Source organism: Canis lupus, chromosome 3 (genome assembly GCF_048164855.1).
Source record: "Canis lupus baileyi chromosome 3, mCanLup2.hap1, whole genome shotgun sequence".
Classification (NCBI taxonomy): Eukaryota; Metazoa; Chordata; class Mammalia; order Carnivora; family Canidae; genus Canis; species Canis lupus.
In genome coordinates this window covers 73,939,019-73,961,622 of record NC_132840.1, presented here as the reverse complement: position 1 = coordinate 73,961,622, position 22,604 = coordinate 73,939,019, and the positions used below count along the sequence as shown (strand labels likewise).

At 43.7% G+C, this 22,604-nt stretch overlaps 1 protein-coding gene across 1 annotated transcript; it reads left to right on the top strand.

Annotated features, from left to right (window-relative positions):
* The first annotated feature begins 3,548 nt into the window (after positions 1-3,548).
* Positions 3,549-22,299, top strand: IFT46 (intraflagellar transport 46). Its single transcript, XM_072822239.1, has 12 exons — positions 3,549-3,676; positions 4,397-4,493; positions 8,140-8,219; positions 12,805-12,935; positions 15,546-15,620; positions 15,762-15,855; positions 16,082-16,210; positions 17,678-17,799; positions 18,148-18,214; positions 20,893-20,953; positions 21,243-21,328; positions 21,809-22,299. Exons 3-12 carry the CDS (start codon positions 8,175-8,177, stop codon positions 21,902-21,904), a joined length of 906 nt encoding a protein of 301 aa, XP_072678340.1. The 5' UTR covers positions 3,549-3,676; positions 4,397-4,493; positions 8,140-8,174; the 3' UTR covers positions 21,905-22,299.
* The last annotated feature ends 305 nt before the right edge of the window (positions 22,300-22,604 follow it).

The window sequence follows — 22,604 nt, the reverse complement described above, 5'->3', positions numbered from 1 at the left end:
TTTGAGAAAAGGCCCAAGAATTCTGGCATCAGACAGGACATTCATCCCAAAATGGACCTCACCCACTTTGTCAAATGGCCCCACTACATCCGGCTGCAGCGGCAAAGGGCTATTCTCTATAAATGTCTAAAAATGCCTCCTGTGATAACTAGTTCACCCAGGCCTTGGACCACCAAACAGCTACTCAACTGCTTAAGCTGGCTCACAAATACAGACCAGACACAAAGCAAGAGAAGAATCGGATATTATTGGCCAGGGCTAAGAAGAAAGCTGTCAGCAAAGGGAATATTCCCACTAAGAGGCTGACTGTCCTTCGAGCCGGAGTTAACAGTGTCGCCACATTGGTGGAAAACAAGAAGCCTCAGCTGGTAGTGATTGCATATAATGTGGATCCCATCGAGCTGGTTGTCTTCCTGCCTGCCCTGTGTCATAAAATGGGGGTTCCCTACTAGCATTATCAAAGGGAAGGCCAGGCTGGGGTGTCTGGTCCACAGGAAAATCTGCACCACTGTTGCCTTCACATAGGTTAATTCAGAAGACAAAAGAGCTCTGGCTAAGCTGGTGGAAGCCCCCAGGACCAATTACAATGACAGATATAATGAGATTCACTGCCATTGGGAAGGGAACATCCAGGGTGTAAAGCTGGTGGCTCCCATTGCCAAGTTAGAAAAGGCAAAGGCTAGGGATCCCTGGGTGGTGCAGCGGTTTAGCGCCTGCCTTTGGCCCAGGGTGCGATCCTGGAGACCTGGGATTGAATCCCACGTTGGGCTCCTGGTGCATGGAGCCTGCTTCTCCCTCTGCCTGTGTCTCTGCCTCTCTCTTACTGTGTGCCTATCATAAATAGATAAAAAAATTAAAAAAGAAAAGGCAAACGCTAAAGAACTGGCCACCAAATCAAGCTAAGTGGATACTTTTGAATTTTCTGTACATAAAAGTAATAAAGGGGATCCCTGGGTGGCTCAGCGGTTTGGCTCCTGCCTTCAGTCCAGGGCGTGATCCTGGAGACCCCTGATCGAGTCCCGCGTCCGGCTCCCTGCGTGGAGCCTGCTTCTCCCTCTGCCTGTGTCTCTGCCTCTCTCTGTGTGTGTCTCTCATGAATAAATAAAATATTTTTTTTAAAGTAATAAAAGTTCTCTTTCAGCCAGTGTCAAAAAAAAAAAAAAAAAAAAAAAACCTCCCCACAAGAGTTCTCTGAAATAGGTACCACCAATATCTCTATTTTACAGGTGGGAAAAACAACTGTATAAAGAGGAAATCTAGGGGCACCTGAGGAGGTCAATTGGATAAGCATCTGAGTCTTCATCTCAGCGCAGGTCTTGATCTCAGGATCATGAGTTCAAGCCCCAAGTTCAGCTCTACACTAGGCGTGGAGCCTACTTAAAGCAAAACAAAAACAAAAAGAGGAAAACTATTCTATCACAGATGTCAGGGCTAGAGAGTAACAAAGCCAGGATACGAACAAAGCAAAGGCTGCTCAACTTCAGAACCTGTACCCTTAAGCACTGCCTTATAGAAGTTTACATATTTTATTATTTTTTATTAAGATTTTATTTATTCATTCATGAGAGACAGAGAGAGGCAGAGACACAGGCAGAGGGAGAAGCAGGCTGCATGCAGGGACCCCAATGCAGCACTCCATCCCGGGTCTCCAGGATCACGCCCTGGGCTGAAGGCGGTGCCAAACCGCTGAACCATCTGGGCTGCCTGGAAGTTTACATATTTTAAAACTCTGTATGCCTAGAAGGATATATGTCAAGCTTTATAACAAATTGTTGTTATAAAAACATATTGTAAAAAAGACAATTCTTCATTTAAAAAAAAAAAGTAAAAAATCTTGCCTGGAATTATTGTCTGATTGTGGCAGCTTCCAGGAGCTTTTGGTATGGACCATGAAGCTCAGCCAAGACCAATTGATGCTGATTCTTTGGAACTATGACATTAACTGAATTACACTGCATAAGAAAAACATCCTTGCAAATGTGCTTCCTGAAGAGTGCCTAAGAGGCAGTATGTCATTATGGTTGGAAGCAGAGACTTGGGAATTTGACCTGTGTATGACCCCCATTTTGACCACTTACCAGCTGAGTGACACTAGGCAGGTAACTTTATCTAATCTGTCCATTGGCAGGAACATCTATCTCATAAGGTGGTGAAGTTAGATCATGTATTAACAAATAACATTATATAATCTAAGTGCTCCTACATTGTAAGTGCTCAACAATACATATGCATTATTATTAGCAATAACAGAGGACATAAAAACTTTAAAATGTTTTGCAGTTCCATTTTTAACCCGAAGTGTCTCAGAAGAGCTGTCTCTCATTTCCCTTTTTAAAGCCACATCCCTCTTTCCTCTGGTAAGTTTTCAGGGTCAATTTTCAATACTTTTCTTTGTTTCTCTCTGACTCCTCAACCAAGTCTATAGTTTTGAAATATTTGTTCCTTACATCTTCACTCACTCATTCCTTCATTCACCCATCCAACGAACATTTCCAAAGGGCCTAATTTTTGCAATCCACTGCTACTATAGAGAACTTAAAAATTAGGCCCTGCCTAGGCAGTTGAGTCTTGTTCAGCAAATAAAAATATAGGAAACTGGGGCGCCTGGAAGGCTCAGTCCGTTAAGCATCTGCCTTGGGCTCAGATTATGATCCCAGGATCCGGGGATAGAGACCCACATCCATAGGGCTCCCTGCTCAGTGGGGAGTGTGCGTCTCCCTCTTCCTCCTCAACCCCTCTACCCCTCCTCATGCTCTCTTTCTCGCTCTGGACTCTTTATTTTTTATTTTATTTTATTTTATTTTATTTTATTTTATTTTATTTTATTATTTTATTTATTTTTTATTTTTTCATGAGAGACACACACACACACACACACACACACACACACAGAGAAGCAGAGACACAGGCAGAGGGAGAAGCAGGCTCCACGCAGGGAGCCCGACGTGGGACTCGATCCCGGGTCTCCGGGATCATGCCCTGGGCTGCAGGCGGCGCTAAACCGCTGAGCCACCCAGGCTGCCTGCACTCTCTCTTTCTAACAAATAAAAAAAAAATTTAATATAGGAAACAAAATTTGAATCTCAACGAATAATTTCTCAGTATAAGCATGTCCCGTGCAATCAGCGCAGAAGGGACGGACTCTAAAGTAATACAAATTCTATAAAAGGACGTGCAAAGTGCTGTGGGCACACTCCCTCGAGTCGGCCTAAATTCTGATCGGGCTGATTTAGGAAGAATCGCCCTGTCCTGGGGGGAGAAGCGTACCACCGTACCTCCAGATTGGAAGGCTGGCTAAACCGACCGATACTCCTCAGCCGCCTTTGCCAGCCGCGGTCGCTAGGTGCCGCCACAAACACATTTACGGAAACCATAGAAAAACGGGGGACTAGACTGCCTAGAGAGGCTTCATCCAAAAGCCCCCGGATCCTCCTCGTATTCCTTTGCGGCTGGAAGAGACGCAAAGCGCGAGTGGAGAAGGTCTCACGAGACTGAAACCAAGTATCGCGATCTTTTCTTTCCTTTTCTTTTTTTTTTTTTTTGCCTAGCGACTGACAACAAGGCCGGTAGCTCTACGTCGAAGCCCCTCGAGTGGCCTGGCCTAATATTGGGTGAGACCCTGGCCCTAGGCTGGGGTTCTTTCTATACAGGGGAGACGGATTCAGAAGGGCTACAGGTAATTCGCCCTCTCGCTAGCAGAAATAGCACTCCCTTTCTCCCGCCAAGAGGGATCTAAGGGACTCCCTTGCCTCCAGCCCTCCCAGCTCTTCCCATCGCCTTGACAGCCGTTCCTGCTCCTCTCCCTTCACCCCACTAGCAACCACTCTGCTTCCTTCACTCCCCAGGAAGCTTCCGTGGGATCCGTCCTGCAAGACGGGGGCGGGGGGTGGAGACGGGGGTGATGCTCTTGGGATTATTGGATGAGACCCAGAGGCTGGAGTTTACCCTCTCTTCAGGTAAACAAGGTGACTCCGGAGACACAACATTTTCTAGAGCCTCTTCATCCTCACCGCCCCCCCCCCGCCCCGAGGTACCCCAAGAGCCTTGGGAAAACTGACCCACCCTAAGGAGAGAGCTGCCGTCTAAGACGAATACTGCTCTGCGGTATCCACAGCTTGGGGGAGCAGCTGCCTAAGTTAACTGTCCTTTCCCTCCACGCTTCCCTCCTTCCTCAGCCAGACTGCCCACAGTTCCTAAATAAGCCCTGCCGCAGAGTGAGCTAACCCCTTGACCTGGAGCCAAGAAGCCTTAAGGGAAATTTGAATGGGTGGTGGTGGTGGTGGTGGTGGTGGTGGTGTGAAGGTTTCATGTAAAACTGGTGGCTGGGGTAAGGAAGAGGAACCAGCGCTGGTTTGGAATCAGCTCATATCCTGTGATCGTGTCTCCTTTCACTTAGACCAAGATTGTTGAAAACCAGACATATGATGAGCGTCTAGAGATTAACGACTCTGAAGAGGTTGCAAGTGTTCATACTCCAACCCCAAGACACAAAGGTAAGAGAGGAATAAAGAAGAAGGAAGAGAAAGGGTTCTCAAAACAAAGACCAGGATGGATCCATGATGGTCTGGTCTCCAAGAAGTTCCTATTTTATAAAGGAAATGTTGCCTGTCAGAGTCCTGTTTGGCAAACATTTGCCCATTGTTTGTGTTTTCTAATTAGTTAAGCGGGGAGAAACATAGCCCCTCAGATTCAGGATTTTCCTCCAACCTGACCAGTGTTCCCTGTCACCATTTGCTTCATGATACTGCTCTGCTCACAATCTGCCAGGGATTCGTGGTTTGTTTGTTTAAATTTACCAGAACTGTTTACTCAGTTGTTTTTTTTTTTTAAGGTTTATTTATTCATGAGAGACACTGACTGAGAGGAAGAGGCAGAGGCACAGGCAGAGGGAGAAGCAGGCTCCCTACAGGGAGCCTGATGTGGGACTCGATCCTGGGTCCCGGGATCATGACCTGAGAAGGCAGGCATCCAACCGCTGAGCACCCCCCCCCCCGCCCCCCGGGCATCCCTGTTTACTCAGTTTTGAAGATGCTTCAGTATCTTACTCAGTTTTTTTTTTTTTTTTTTTCTTACTCAGTTTTGAAGATGCTTCAGTAACCTGCCCTTAACTTGCATTCCCAAGCAAAATCTCAGTGGAATCTTTCTTTTTTAAAAAAATATTTTATTTATTTATTCGTGAGATACACACACACACACACACACACAGAGAGCGCTAGAGACACAGGCAGGTGGAGAAGCAGGTTCCGTGCGGGGAGCCTGCGGTGGGACTCGATCCCGGGTCTCCAGGATCACGCCCTGGACTGAAGGCAGCGCTAAACTGCTGAGCCACCCGGGCTGCCCTCAGTGGAATCTTTTAACAGGACTTGACACCGTCATTTACTCAATAAACATTTTTTTAAAGATTTTATTTATTTATTCATGAGAGACACAGAGAGAGAGGCAGAGACAAAGGCAGAGGGAGAAACAGGCTCCCTGCAAGGAGCCCAATGTGGGATTTGATCCCAGATCCCCAGATCACGCCCTGAGCCAAAGGCAGACACTCAACCGCTAAGCCACCAGGTGTCCCACTCACTAAACATTTTTGAATGCTTACCATGTGTCAGCCTTATGCTTGGCACTAGGTATACTGTATTAAAAGAGACATTGACTCTGCTGCCCCAATGCTTGTAACCATGGGAGATTGGTGACAGATGAATAAACAGATATAATTACAAATATGGGAAGAGCATTGATGGAGGCAAAGGGTTTTTTTTTTTTTTTTTTTTTTTGAGGCAAAGGGTTTGATGTGATGGGGAATAATGGTGAGGTGTGGGGGCTACTTTTGATGGAGTGGTCGTGGAAGACCTGAGGAGGTGACATTTGAGACCGAAAGATAAGAAGGATCCAGACATTGAGGAGAAGTAAGCCAGGAAAAGAGAGCAGCAGTGAAATGTGAAAAAGACCTCAGGCCAGAAAGAACTTTGGTTCATTTAAGGAAATGAAAAAGACCAGCATATGGTAGGAGGGAGTGGCTTCAAAGGCAGGCAGGCCAGAGGTAGGCAGAGGTAGCCAGGAGGCCTAACAAGAGGAGCTGTAGGGGGTCATGTTGCTTTTGTGCATGTCTTGGATTGAAAGGTTCAATGATGAAAGTCAGGAGCTAGTTGGGAGGACTGTTGCAGTGGTTGAGTTTAGGCAAAAGTGACTTGGGTGTGGTGAGGAAAGTAAGAATAGAGAGGAGGCAAATACAAGATAATTGCCTATGGGTAGGATTTGGCTCTTGAATTGGGAATCAAGGAGGACATCTATGGTTGCTTGTTTATTGTGGTAAATCTACCTAACATAAAATGTACCATTTTAATAATTTTTAAGTGTACAATTCAGTGGCATTAAGTGCATTCACGTTGTGGTGTAACTATCTCTACTGTTTCCAGAGCTTTTTCATCATCCTGAACAGAAACGACTCATTAAATGATAACTTCCCATTCCCCTGTCCCTGGCAGCCCCTGGTAACCTCTGTTCTACTTGTTATCTATGATTTCACCTATTCCATATTCCACAAAAGTAGAATCATACAACGTTTACTCTTTTATGTCTGGCTTCTTTCACTTAGCATAATGTTTTTGAGGTTCATCCATACCATAGCCTGTGTTCATTTCCTTCCTTTTTGTAGCTGAATTGTGTTGTATGTATAACCACATTTTTAAAAAATTTTTATTTATTTGGGATTCCTGGGTGGCGCAGCGGTTTAGTGCCTGCCTTTGGCCCAGGGCGCGATCCTGGAGACCCCGGATCGAATCCCACGTCGGGCTCCCGGTGCATGGAGCCCACTTCTCCCTCTGCCTATGTCTCTGCCTCTCTCTCTCTTTCTCTCTCTCTCTCTCTCTCTCTGTGTGTGTGACTATCATAAAAAAATGAGAGAGAGAGAGGCAGAGCACAGGCAGAGGGAGAAGCGGGCTCCATGCACCGGGAGCCCGACGTGGGATTCACGTGGGATTCGATCCGGGGTCTCCAGGATCGCGCCCTGGGCCAAAGGCAGGCACTAAACCACTGCGCCACCCAGGGAATCTCTGTATAACCACATTTTGTTTATCCACTTGTCTGTTGATGGTTACTTGGTTTTTCTACCCTTTGGGTATTGTGACTCTGCTGCTATGAATGAATATTTGAGTTCCTGCTTTCAATCTTTCATATATATATATATATATAGAGAGAGAGAGAGAGAGATAGATAGATAGATAGATAGATAGATAGACAAGGTTTTTATTTGAGCATGTATAGAATCTTGCCTGCAATGGGCGTTATTTGTTTTCAGTTTGGGCAATGTGGTAGGTTGAAAAATGGTGTTTAATTGGCATTGATTCGATTTAGAAATCATTGAACAGAGGGTGCCTGGGTGGCACAGTTGGGTGAGCATCTGCCTCTTGGTTTTGGCTTAAGTTGTGGTCTTGGAGTCATGAGGTCGAGCCCCAGGTCGGGCTCCATGATCAGTGCAGAGTCTGCTTAGGACTCTCTCCCTCTCTGTCTCTGCCCCCCCCCCCCAAATAAATAAATCTTTTTAAAAAAGCAATCATTGAACATGGTTTTCATGCCAGTTACTATCTTATATCTGATTATACTTTAATTCAGAATATTTTTATTGCTCTTATTGTCTGGACACTGATTCAGTTTTATATTTATTATTTGCCAGGAGCTGGGTCAATTCCTTTCACTTGAGTATTGTCATTTGATCCTTACAACAGTCCTGAGTGATAAATATTACTGTCTTCCTTCAGACCTGGGAATACCGAGATTCAGACTAAGTCATTTTGTCCACGTCATAGAGTTGTTCTTCAATCCCAATCTTCTATTAATCCAGCCCTCTTGTCACTTTACTAATTACTAACCTCATTTTACCAATGTGTAAACTAAGGGCAGACTTTATATGATTTATAAAACAGCAAATAATCAACTGGTATAACGTCTAACCTAATGCCTTATGCACATCAATGCTTAGTAAATATATCCTGAATTGAGTCAACAGAGCCATGACTAGAATTCAGTCTCCTTTAACTAGATGTTTATAGGCCCTGTTCCATAAATAGAACATAAAATATTATAAACTAGAAATGCTTGTCTTTAAAAACCATCTGAATGATCTAAAGGGAAAATTTTTTTTCCAAGGACTTCTTCATTCCACCCATCTTCCTAACAAGACTATGGCTGACAACAGCAGTGATGAGTATGAAGAGGAAAACAACAAGGTGTAGTACAACCCACAGCTTCTCGTGGAGTTTCTTCCTTTGAGCTGTTGGTAGTTAGTCTGAGGTAACAGTATTCAGTAGTAAACATTTCTTGAATACTCACCTCCAGGGGTTGGGTTGGGTTGGGTACCTTTGAGCTCATGTAGGAAAATCAGGAGCAAAGTCTTAAGATTTTGATTCCTTAAAAAAAAAAAGAGAGAGAGAGAGAGAGATTTTGATTCCTTAAAAAAAAAAAAAAATAAGATTTTGATTCCTTCAGGAGTAAAGCCTACTCTTAAGCTGACTTTTTTTTTTTAGGTTTGTTTGTTTATTTATTTATTTATTTATTTATTTATGAGAGACACAGAGGGAGGCAGAGACATAGATAGGCAGAGGGAGAAGCAGGCTCCCCTAGGGCAGCCCGATGTGAGACTTAATCCCACAATTCTGGGATCACTGCCTGAGCCAAAGGCCGATACTCAACCACTGAGCCACCCAGGTGCTCCTACAGCTGACTTTTTGTGAGGAATTTCATATAATACAGGCCAGTGTTTTGCAGACTTCACTGATTGTAAGAATCAAGTAGGATACTTATCTTTAACAATATATATTTCCAGTAGTTCCCACCTAAATCTACTGAATCAGAATCTTGAAGATAAAAGCCTGAGTGTTTATATTTTTAGCAAGCACTCCAAGTAATTCTTAGGATAAAGCAAGTTTGGAATTATTGGTCTAGACATCTGTTCATTGTCAACATTTGGGATACCTCCAATATTTTATGAAAGAGACTTTAATTTTGAAGTTTTAAGACCCAGATGTCATTTTGTTGTTGTTCTGTGAACCTAGAGGATTACTCTGTTTTTGTATGAAAGATGGAGAGATGCCTACAGCTCTAGGCAGGACCTTGAAGCTGTGCACGTGTTCTGCTTAACAGCCATTGTGTTCAGTCTTAGCACGTAATCCAGCAGTTACTTTTTTTAAAAAAAGATATATTTATTTGGGGGGCTGCAAAAGGAGAAGGAGAGAAGCAGACTTCCCACTCAGCAGAGGACCCCACACAGGGCTCCATCTCACGACCCTGAGATCATGACCTGAGCCTAAGAGTTAGAGGTTTAGCATACTGAGCCACCCAGGAGCCCTGATGGTTACATTTGAATTGTCTTTTAAGAACAGGAGCTTTGCAAACATATGAAGAATGATATTTGAAGTAATGCAAAAAGCTGTAGTAATGTAGATTAATTGCATAAAAAGCCTAAAAGGTCACATTTTATTTTATTTTATTTTATTTTTTTTTAAGATTTTATTTATTTATTCATGACAGACACAGAGAAAGAGAGAGGCAGAGTCACAGGCAGAGGGAGGAGCAGGCTCCACTCAGGGAACCCGACCTGGGACTCAATCCCAGGTCTCCAGGATCATGCCCTGGGCTGAAGGCGGCACTGAACTGCTGAGCCACCCGGGCTGCCCCGCCCCCATTAAAAAAAAAAAAAAAGATTTTATTTATTTATTTATGAGAGAAAAATATAATAAATAAAGTATTAAAAAAATAAAGTAGAGGTACCTGGATGGCCCAGTCAGTTGTGTGTCTGATTCTTGATTTTAGCTCAAGTCACGATCTCAGGGTCATGAGACTGAGCCCTACTTCTAGCTCCTGCTTAGTGGAGTTGTCTTCTCTGCCCCTTCCCCTCACTCAAGGGTGCATGCTGATGCACTCTCTCCTATTCTGTAAATAAATAAATCTTTTTTAAAAAGTAAATAAAGTAGTCCCATTTTGTGACTAGTATGCTGTTTTATTTTTTTATTATTATTTTTTTAAGATTTTATTTATTTATTCATGAGAGACACACACAGAGAGGTAGAGACATAGAGAAGCAGGTTCCATGCAGGGAGCCCGACGTGGGACTTGATCCCAGGACTCCAGGGTCACACCCTGAGCCAAAGGCAGACGCTCAACTGCTGAGCCATCCAGGCGTCCCTAGTATGCTATTTTAACATTTTATGCACAAAGTATTTAGGCATTTGTCTGTGGCATATAAAGCCCCTCTGCCTTTAGATTAGAGATTTTGCAAAGCATAGCTTTGAAGAACCAAAGTAAAAGTGAGCAGTTTCCTAAACTGACCTTCTAATTTTGTACATTCACCCTAAATTTTTCTAGTCTCCATCATGCTGTGGCCAATGTTCAAGACTCATTTATCTAATTCAGTGTGCAACCAGAATCAGCAGAAAGGATCTATTTTTGAATGATCTTAAAATTGACCATCAGTATTCTTAAAAAGCTCCTTTCCCTAACAAGGATAGCTTTGGCAGATTTTGAATTAAGAAAGAACATTCTCTGGGCAGCCCCAGTGGGCTTTAGTGCCACCTTCAGCCTAGGGCATGATCCTGGAGACCCGGCATCGAGTCCCACGTCAGGCTCCCTGCATGGAGCCTGCTTCTCCCACTGCCTGTGTCTCTGCCTCTCTCTCTCTCTCTCTCTGTCTGTCATAAATAAATAAATAAAATATTTTTTTTAAATAAATAAAATCTTAAAAAAAAAAAAGAAAGAAAGAACACTTTGGGGCACTTGAGTAGCTCAGTTGGTTAAGCATCTGACCCTTGATTTTGGCTTGGGTCAGCAGGGTGTGAAATCTAAACACTCCCCCAACCCGCCTGCATTGGGGTCACACTGGGTGTGGAGCCTGCTTAAGATTCTCTCTCCCCCTCTCCCTACCCTTACCTCCTTTCTCTAAAAAAAACAAAAAACAAAAAATAAGAAACCCACACCACTAGGAGATTCTTATCAATGTATACCAATAAAGCATAGTCACTAAATAAATTGCGCAACTTTGTGTCATTTGTCACACACATATTACGGATTAGTTAAAATATATCCTAATCCATGTATAATAAATCCGTTATGCTTAAAAGAACACATGACCAGAAGCATTTTTGATGTATTGTCACAATTTTTTTAATATGCCAATGGTTGCTTTACTGTAAGAGAAACGTTAAATAATTTTTAAAACTAGAACCAAACATCTCTTAACCTCAGTATAAGCCATATGGCAGGGCACCTGGGTGACTCAGTAAATTAAGTGTCTGCCTTTGCCTTTGGTCATGATCTCAGGGTCCTGGGACTGAGCCCCACATTGGGCTCCCTGTTCCACAGAAAGTCTGCTTCTTCCTCTCCCTCTGCCCCTCCTCCTGGCTTGTGCTCTCTTTTCTCAAATAAATAAATAAAATTTAAAAAATATATTTTATTTATTTATTCATGAGAGACACAGAGAGAGGCAGAGACACAGGCAGAGGGAGAAGCAGGCTCCATGCACGAAGCCTGATGTGAGACTCAGTCCCAGGACTCTGGGATCATGCCCCAAGCCAAAGGCAGACGCTCAACTGCTGACATCCAGGCATCCCATAAATAAAAATCTTAAAAAAGAAAAAGCCATATGGCATATGGAAACCAAGCTTTCAAAAACCTACTTTTATTTTTTAAGTTATTTATTTGTTTGTTTATTTTTAAGTAAGCTCTGTGCCCAACAAGGGGTTTAAATTCACAACCCTAAAAAATAAATGAATGAATGAATGAATGAATGAATGAATAAATGAATGAATAAATAAATAAATAAATAAATAAATAAATAAATGGATTCACAACCCTGAGATCAAGAGTCACATGCCCTACCAACTTAGCCAGTCAGGGGCTCCTCAAAACCTACTTTTAAAGGGTGCCAATTGGTTATCCTTCAGGTCGTGAGGGCATACCATAGGCTGCAGGCCACAGAGGCAAGGACATGGACCCCATCCCAATGCCCCTGCAAGTCCCCAAACCAGACTCCACCTCGTACACTTGAGAGGAGAGGATGATACTTAAAGAACCAGAAGCTCAGAAAGGTAGATTTTAATGCCAAGAGCGGGAGAGTCTCTTATCTTTAGATATAACATGTCATTGCATTTAACTTTCGAAGAAGGGAAGGGAAGTATGAGTAGGTCAGGTTCCTACCGAGGAGAAGTGTGACTGAATGGAAGAAGACCCACAGTCTGGAACTGCTGGTCGGAATTCAGGCACAGGGTTAATTATGAACCTTCTTCAGATAGTTAGAAGCAACTTATGCTGGGCCATCTTGCAGATTAAATGCTAGATTTCCTGTGATCCTTATGAGTATGAAGATTCCTTAAATTTGTCTTCCAACTTCATGGTCCCCCATTTCCTTCCAAAATAACTCATCACAAAAAAAAAAAAAAAAAAAAAAAAAAACTCATCACAGTTACCTTCTGCTTCTTTAAAAGCCCCTAACTTTTGGAGTTGAAGCTGAATAGATAAGTTTATGCATAGTTTTGAGGGTCTCCTAAGTAACAGACAAAATAGATAATTATTAGATAAAGTTTATACAGAAGCCTCAAGGAGAAAAATAGAATATGGTTGTAGAAAGTGAGGACCCAGTTTGTAGCTAGGCAGGAGTAAATGAAAGTCCTTGGGGCCTTTCTGGGGAGCGCCACCTTCTCTTTCTGGTGAATTGGTGCCAGGCGGGAGGGTGTCTGTGGGAGCAGTAGGAGGGCTCGGGGCATGGGTACACTAAGCTGCTTTTTATGTGGTGCCTTCTCTGCCTGCCCTGCCCCATCTCAGGAGAAGAAAAAGACCTCACAGCTGACACCTCAACGAGGCTTCAGTGAAAATGATGATGATGATGACGACTCATCTGAGACAGAATCTGATGAAGATGATGATGATGAAGAGCATGGGGCCCCTCTGGAAGGGTGAGGAAAGCCCCCTAGCTGAGGATCCCCCAAGCCAGGGAGGAATACACTGGCCTGGGAAGAGATGAGTTGGGAGTGAAATTCTAGCATCTCTCTTGATCTCCCCTACTTAGTAGGATTTTCAGATGTCTCAGAAACCAACAATGAATTTTCCTCCTTTTTGGGCTGCACTGCTTCACTGAGTCCTGTGATGTCATTTGCATCATCTGAAACATTTTTGGGTTTGGGGGGTTCATGAGGATTTGCTGAGTAAATCTAAAAGATGGTCCCTGCCTTCAAGGAGCTCTCATTCTGGGAAACGGAAAATAAAATGTATGTACATCCCTAAGCAATTCTGTTTAGCAAGGAAAACATATCTGCACAGGACCATTTCTGCTTTAGGCTCAGCTCCTTTTTGGAGGGGTGGAGAATAAGGACTTCAGGAGCCCCACATGGAGGCAGATGTTCCTGGGTGATGCTTCAGTAAAAAATCTCCTTACCCAGGGGTGCCTGAGTGGCTCAGTCAGGTAAGCATCTGCCTTTAGTTCAGGTCATGATCCTGGGGTCCTGGGATCAAGAAAGCTCCCCACCACCACCACCACCACCACCACTGTGCTTTGTCTCTCTCAAATAAATAAAAGAAAATCTTAAAAAAAATAATAATCTCCATATGCTGTTCCAGCCCTTGTGCTAGTTGAGTCATGACTCACCCCTAGAGGTTTAGATAAGTGGCTTTTAAGGCCCATCCATTTCAAATACCATTACTGGTTAAACAAAGTAATGATGTTGTAGCCAATCAGTAGAATTCCATCAGGCCATTAAAAAGTATAAGGCAGGGGATCCCTGGGTGGCTCAGCGGTTTAGCGCTTGCCTTCGGCCCAGGGCATGATCCTGGAGACCTGGGATTGAGTCCCACATCGGGCTCCCTGCGTGGAGCCTGCTTCTCCCTCTGCCTGTGTCTCTGCTTTCTCTCTCTCTCTCTCTCTCTCTCTCTCTCTCTCTCATGAATAAACAAATAAATAAAATCTTAAAAAAAAAAAAGTATAAGGCAGCACTCCATACACCGTAAAGAACAATCTCCAAGAGAGTAAAATTTTAAAAAGATATAAAAGAATGTTTATGCTGTGCTACTATGTGTTTTAAAACAAGTATTACAGAGACTCTTGCTAAGAAACACTAGAGGCTAATAATAGAGATTACTTTGGAGGGGGGACCTGGTGGCAAGGGGCCAAGGGTGGAAGTGAGCCACAACTCCTCACTTTATACATTTTGTACTTTTCCTTTTATATCTGTATGTATCATTTATTTAAGTAGTTTAATAAAAATAAAAAGTTGGATCTTCCACCTGCAGGTAGACACTAAGTAAATGAGACAAAGGTTTCATCCCAGACTGACTTTTCATGCTTCCCGATTTGCATCATGATCATATCCTGCTTTCTTTTCTTTTTTTTTAAGATTTTATTTATTTATTCACGAGAGACACACAGAGAGAGAGAGAGAGAGGCAGAGACACAGGCAGAGGGAGAAGCAGGCTCCATGCAGGGAGCCGGATGTGGGACTCGATACCGGGTGTCCAGGATCACGCCTTGGGCTGAAGGTGGCGCTAAACTGCTGAGCCACCTAGGCTGCCCCATATCCTGCTTTCATATATTATAATCTGGGGAAATAGAAATTTCATGTTAGTAATATATTTAATTTTTAAGCTACTCTCCCCAGAAAGACTTTATTAATAACTTTCCAAGTCACTTATGTACTTTGCCAGTGTTCATTACATTTTACTTAATTAATGTGTTCTACTATTTTTTTTCTGTATACATTTCCTATATCAATACAAGTGCTTTTTAATAACTATACAATATTTGGGGCTCCTAGCTGGCTCAGTGGTAGCATGTACAACTCTTAACCTCTGGGCTATAAGTTCAAGCCTCACACTGGGGATAGGGCTTACTTAAAAATTAAAAATAATAATAACTACACAGTATTCAACTAGATATGCCTAACCATCTCTCAAGTGTTAGGTATTTTGTTTCTTATTTTTCTTGGGGCAAATTATTTTCATGTCAGAAATTAAAATCTCATGTCATGTCAATTCTACCTCAATTAAAAAAAATTAAAATTTCATGCTGTACTTTTTCCTCATCCCTTTCATTCAAAAAAAGGAAACAATTTATGCTATATTCTGAATTACTTAAAAAACGTTTTGAATTTTCCTCAGCTCTTTTATTCTTTGTCAGAGGTAACTGAGCTAATTATAATCCATTTTATTTTTTTTAAACTTTTATTTATTTATGATAGTCACACACAGAGAGAGAGAGAGAGAGAGAGAGAGGCGGAGACACAGGTAGAGGGAGAAGCAGGGTCCTTGCACCGGGAGCCCGAGTGGGATTCGATCCTGGGTCTCCAGGATCGCACCCTGGGCCAAAGGCAGGCGCCAAACCGCTGCGCCACCCAGGGATCCCTATAATCCATTTTAAAGTGACCTTGCAAACCACCCAGGAAAGGCAGACGTGCACGGGGCAGAAACCAGGTTCAGAGTCACAGGGTTTGGTCAAAGTGACCAGGGGGCTAAACCGGGGCTCAGCCATATCTGCTCTTCTCTGGCCACCAAGAACCATATTTTCCTTTCCCCAGGGCCTATGATCCTGCAGATTATGAACATTTGTCAGTTTCAGCTGAGATTAAGGAACTCTTCCAGTATATCAGCAGGTGAGCGCTAAGCCCTCCTCCCATGACCCCCACCCCTTTCCCACCTCTAGTCTAAAACAGGCCCATCCTAGATTTTTTTAGGCTGGACAGAAAAGTCCATTTCTCTGATTTTCTCTACCTTCCCTTGGCAATGTCTCCTAGGTACACACCTCAGTTGATTGACCTGGACCACAAGCTTAAACCTTTCATTCCTGATTTTATCCCTGCTGTTGGGGATATTGACGCATTCTTAAAGGTACAGCTGGAACATCCTAAAAATTACTTCCTAGGTGTTTCCTCAGATCCCTCTAATACTGTTAACAATTCAATGAATTTCCTTGGCTAGCTCTGGGTACCTTGATATATATTCTTCATTTCCCTGGAGTTCTTAACTTTGCTCTCCAAATTCTACACATTGCTGTTTAGGTAATACTTGATTATTACCCATTTTTTACTCTTTGTTCCTTTCTCTTCTTAACCAGGTCCCACGTCCTGATGGAAAGCCTGACAACCTTGGCCTGTTGGTATTGGATGAGCCTTCTACAAAGCAGTCAGACCCTACGGTGCTCTCACTCTGGTTAACGGAGAATTCTAAGCAGCACAACATTACAGTAAGACACCAGTCTACTACGGGCCCCTGCTGGAGAGGGCCAGGAGCTGAGGCTGTGCTGCTGCCTGTGTGGTTGATTTCCTGCCTATCAAAAGGAATGGCTATGGTTTCAGGCCAGCCCTATTTTTAAAAGAGTTTCATTGAGAGATACTTACCATGAAATTTGTTCTTTCCGATTTTACAATTCTGTGATTTTTAGTGTATTCACAGAGCTGTGCAAACATCACTGCTATCTAATTTAAGAACACTTTTATTATTGTAGAAAGAAACTTCATACCCACTAGCAGTCACTCCTCATTCCCCACTCCTCCTAAACTCTGCTAAGTACTTCATTTCTTCTTTATTTTCTGTTTGAGTAGAGTTGACATACAATGTTAGGGTAGTTTCAGGTGTACAACACAGTGATTCGACAAGTTTATACACTATGCTGTGTTCACAAGTGTAGCTCCCATCTGTCACCACACAGTGCTATTACAACACCATTTTTTACTGTATTCCTTATGCCCTTTTATTCCCATGACTTACTCTTTCCATCATTGGACGCCTATATCTTTCACTCCCATTCACCCATTTTGCCCATCCTCCCACCCCCCTTTCCTCCAGCAGATAGTCTGTTTTATGTATTTATAGATCTGATTCTGCTTTTTGTTTATTTTTTATCTTTTTTTAATTTTTTAAAGATTTTTAAAATTTATTTATTCATTCATGAAAGACACAGAGGGAGAGAGAGAGAGAGAGGCAGGCAGAGACACAGGCAGAGGGAGAAGCAGGCTCCATGCCGGGACCCTGATGTGGGACTCGATCTCAGGTCTCCAGGATCACACCCTGGGCCAAAGGCAGGCACTAAACCGCTAAGCCAGCCCGGGATTCCCCAATTTTTTATTTTTTTGAGTAAAATCCTCCCTCCTTTTTTTATGGCTGAACCATATTCCATGGTATGGACATACCACATTGTGTTTACCCATGCTCCAGGTGTTTCCACTTTTATTAATATGCTGCTATAAACTTGTATGTATGTACAAGTTTTTGCACGGGCATATATTGTTACGTAGGAGCACGTATGTAGGAGTAGGATTGCTGGGCCCTGTGCAAACTGCTTCACATTTTGAGGAACTGCCAAACTGTTTTCCAAAGTAGATGAACCATATTATACTCCCACGAGCAAAGAATGAGAGTTCTAGTTGCTCCACATCCTCCCCAACACTTATTGTCCATCTTATTTACTCCAGCTGTGCTCGCAGTGTGACATACCATCCCACTGTGGTCAGTTCTATCCTGTTCACCTGCCCCCTTTGCATGGCTCCAGCCATATTATACCAGACCTTCCCTCTCATCTTCATTGCCTGCTGTCAGGCTTCCCCACTCAACAGCTACCTGCTGTATACAGAATAGCAGCATTTGAGCCATCCTGTTAGAATAAGGGAGGTACTTTAATGCCATCAGCCAGGGTTTCCCCTTATTTTTCTAGCAACATATGAAAGTAAAGAGCCTAGAAGATGCAGAGAAGAATCCCAAAGCCATTGACACATGGATTGAGAGCATCTCAGAGTTACACCGTTCAAAGCCCCCTGCAACCGTGCACTATACCAGGTAAGAAATACCACCCTCTTCCCCACGGTAACCCCTATTAACCTTTACCACCTGCAGACCCATTGCTTCTGAAAGGAGGGCCCACAGGCTGAGGACATACTGGATTAACCTCAGGTCCTGTGGGTCCTGGCAGCTCCTGGCTGAGACTGCAGATGTAAAGACTGATTTATCTGATATTATTGCTTAGCCATTCCCCCAGACCCTAGACCCTGGATAAGTCTGTCAGGTTGTGTTCTGAAATCTTTCTGTGGCCGACCAACCACCACCCTCCCTACTAGAATCTCCTGACCCAGGGTTGCTGATGTCATTGCTCCACGTGCTTATTTATACTTACCTCTGTCCATGCAGGCCTATGCCTGATATTGACACGCTGATGCAGGAATGGTCTCCAGAGTTTGAAGAGCTGTTGGGCAAGGTAAGCAGAGGAATAGGAGCTACAAAAGTATGGCCTTTGCTTGAGGGCCCTGTGTTGGCTCTCTTCCTGTGTCTTTTTTAGTTTTTTTTTTTTTTAATTGATCACCTTTAAATATTTTTATTTATTTGAGAGAGAAAGAGAGAGGAAGTAGGAGCATGCAAGCAAGGGGAGGGACAGAGGGAGAGTGGGAGAAGCAGACTCCGTTGAGTACAGAGCCTGAAGCAGGGGCTCGATCCCACGACCCTGAGATCATGACCCGAACCGAAATCAAGAATCTAACACTTGGGATCCCTGGGTGGCACAGCGGTTTGGCGCCTGCCTTTGGCCCAGGGCGCGATCCTGGAGACCCGGGATCAAATCCCACGTCGGGCTCCCAGTGCATGGAGCCTGCTTCTCCCTCTGCCTGTGTCTCTGCCTCTCTCTCTCTCTCTCTGTGTGACTATCATAAAAAAAAAAAAAAAAAAAAAAGAATCTAACACTTAACTGACTGAGCCTCCCAGGAACCCCTTAAGTTTTTCTTTTTTGAAGATTTTAAACTCCCAACATGGGGCTCACGTTTAAAACCCCAAGATCAAGAGTCATGTGCTCTACTGAGCCAGCCACGTGCCCCTCTCTTCCTATATTTTTATTATCATTCACTTTTTAACTGGAGTATAATTCACAATCAGAGACATACATAATACATTCAGCAACTGGACACCTTTGTGTAACGAACACATCAGGTCAAAACATAGAACATCACTGGCATCCTAGAAGCCCACTGTGCCCATCTCCCAACATAATCACTCTCCTGATTTCTAACAGCATAAACCACCCTTGCCTATTTTGTGTGCTGTCTAAATCTAATTGTACTCTTTTGTGTCTTCATTTCTTTTGTTTTTAAGAAACTTAAAAGTCACAGTGGGGAAAATGTGATAGTTTAGATTCAAAAATAGAGTTCTAAGTACCAATAGTTACCATTAAACAAACTTGGGACACCTGGTTGGCTCAGTGGTTGAGCGTCTGCCTTCGGCTTAGGGCATGATCCCAGGGTCCTGGGATCAAGTCCCACATCGGGCTCCCTGCATGGAGCCTGCTTCTCTCTCTGCCTCTCTCTCTCTCTCTCTCTCTCTCTCTCTCTCTGTGTGTCTTCCATGAATAAATAAAAAAATAAAATAAAAAACCCACAAAACTTAAAAGAGTGATGGACTAAAAAAAAGAAATTTAAATGTGTATTTACATATGACAAGATTACTGTTCAAGCAAAGAGCTCTTCCATATCAAGAAAAGGAAACTGAGCAAACACAGTTAATAGGTTGTTGGTCATCCTATTTAAAATCACTACACCAGCCACACCATGTTCCTTACCCTCTTTCTCTGCCTTTTCTAATACTTAACCTTCTGACATACTCTATTCCTTATGTATTTTGGGTTTTGTTTCTCCCTATTAAAATATAAGCTCCATGAAGACAGAAGTTTTTAGTACGTTTATTTAATGGAGGAATTGTTGTAAAAGCAGAGAATTTGAAAACAATTTCTTTCCTTAGCATTTTAAAGCTGTAGATGAGGAAAAATGATTAGGGAAGTGAATAGATTGTAGTACGTTCATTTGGTGAAATATTTAAACAAAAGAATGTTATTTGACCTTATTTTCCTCTGATATGGAAAAAATATCAATTACATATTAAGTGAAAAGAGGAAGCTGCAGAACTACACACACTCTAATTTTTGTAAAGAACAGAATTGTTGACAAAGCCAATGGTTTTTAATTTTTTTTTTTAATTTATTTATGTTAGTCACACAGAGAGAGAGAGGCAGAGACATAGGCAGAGGGAGAAGCAGGCTCCATGCACCAGGAGCCCGACGTGGGATTCGATCCCGGGTCTCCAGGATCGCGCCCTGGGCCAAAGGCAGGCGCCAAACCGCTGCGCCACCCAGGGATCCCCCAAAGCCAATGGTTTTTAAACTTACAGTATGACTTGTTTAGATCCAGAGCCTGTCACCTAATATGTCATGTCCATTTTTTCTGTTCCTATCGTTTCCCAGGCCCATTAGGCATTGTAACAGCGAGCACTCATAAATACTTGGCCAGAGCCTAAGGTCAGCTCCTTCTTCACAAATACACACAGAAAGATAGCTTGGCAGTGTAGTTTACTTATAATTTTTTTGTCCTTTTAGATCATCTGCTACTATGGTGGTTAATGAATGTGACCAATTCCTTTTTACTGATCCAAGAGGGGAAAAAAGCATCTTGTGTTATTTGCTGGGGCTTCCATGACAAAGGAGCACAGACTGGGTGGCTTAAACAACAGACATTTAGCTTCTCACACTTCTGGACGCTACAAATCTGAGGTCAAGCTGTCGGCAGAGTTAATTTCCTGCAGGGCCTTTGCCCTGGCCGTCTTTCCTGTGTGTGTCTGTGTCCTGACTTCCTCTTCTTACGAGGACACCAGTCATACTGGATTAGGGTCAACCTTAATGACTTCATTTCAGTGTAATTATCTCTTTTAAGACTGTGTCTCCAATACAGTAATATTCTGAGGTAGGAGACATTAGGACTTCACTATGTGAACTTGGGGGGATTCAGCCCATGACACGCCTCATGCTAGGAGCTCTCTTCCTTCAGAGAGAAAGGGATTGGGGCTGATCCCTCTGAAAGGTTAGCCACCTGACTTTGGTCTGTCCCGTGCCCCTCCTAGGTGAGCTTGCCCACAGCCGAGATTGACTGCAGCCTGGCCGAGTACATTGACATGATCTGTGGTAAGCCTTCCACCCCTTCCTTGTCCCCATCTCTGGACAAATACATTGTGGGCTTTGCTCCTTTGCTCTGAGAAAGATGGCATCTTGAGTTATAGCTCTCGCTTTAAGACACTTTGCAGTTTGGTGGCACTGAAGGTGGTATTTGGGCTTTTGTGACATACACACACACACACCCCCCGCCGAGTCAGAGCGGCACATCCCATCTGGGAGAGGCGTGGCTGTCCTAACCAGGAACACCCCATGATTCCCAGTTGCCTTTGGTTCTGCTCACGGGAGTTCTTGGTTTCAGCCATCCTAGACATCCCCATCTACAAGAGTCGGATTCAGTCCCTGCACCTGCTCTTCTCCCTCTACTCGGAATTCAAGAACTCCCAGGTGAGACTGGCGGAGAGGGTGCCTTCTGCTGTGGTGTGGAGCGTCTCCACTCCTCCCAGTTGGCTGTGATTTGTCCTTAGACTAGGGAGGACGGTCCTGCAAGAGTTAACCGTCTTTCACAGAATGACCCTTCCCGTCATTCACAGAACAGCAAGCAGGAGGGGTGGGGCTTTCACAGGAAGGGGAGCAGAAGAGCTGTGGGCCTTGGGGGTGGCCAGGCCTGGGAGGGTCTGCGAGGGACACTCATTCTTATGGGAGAACCATGTGGCTCAGTGAATGGAAGCAGGGCAGAAGGAAAAAAGGGGTTCATCTTGGGCAGATTCCTAGCTGTTTTTTAAAAAGAAAACACCAAGGAATTGTTCTGAAAGTAGAATGGGGAAAAAATCGGGAGTTTCACAAGTTGTAAAGAGGTTAGTTGTTGCTCAGCTATAGCAGCCAGCACACCAAATACGCCATGTACCCTCTCCTCTTCCCTCACAGCATTTTAAAGCTCTAGCTGAAGGCAAGAAAGGATTCACCCCTCCATCCAACCCCTCTTCCCAAGCTGGAGATGCAGAGACATTAACCCTCAACTGAGACACCCCCAGGTCTCCCCGTTCTGAATCTGAGCTGGCTCCTGTCCCCCAACTGAGGAGAGACAGCCACCAGCTACACGGCGGCCACACGGCGGCCATGCCGCACCACAGCCTGTTGCAGGGACGCCGATGTCTTGCTGCCCTCTGCCTCTCTGTGTGCCTTCCGTGAATGGCTTCTGCTCATCTCGGGTTTTCTTGCCACGGGAATTATGTATCTATGCTGCTGTGGGGACTTGAGTTATAAAATAGAAGGATTGGATGTGTGGGGTTCCAGGGTCTCAGGCTGGGAGGAAGGCTTAAAAGATGTTCTCTTTGAGATAGCGATGCAATTCTTTTCTTTCATTCCTAAAATTAGTTGGCAAAGATTTTCCAAATAAAATGCTCTATCTTTCCATTGTCCTGCTGTTCCATAATATGAAAGAGAAAAGACAGACTAAGCATAAGGTGGAGATAAGGATCAGGCCCAGTGATGGCATTAAATGAATAGTAGCTTCAGCAAATCAATTTTGTGAAAGATCACGTCTCACTCCTCCAGGGTTGGCAGTAGAGGGCAGTCATCTTCTGGAACCTATTTTTCCTGGGGGCCTCTCACCAGTTACTGCTGGGACCTTACAGGCTACCTGCCTGTCCAGCTCCACTGGACACTGGTTTCCGGGTCAGGGGTGATTGTGCCCTGGCCAAGGGTGGTAGTGGTGGTAGTA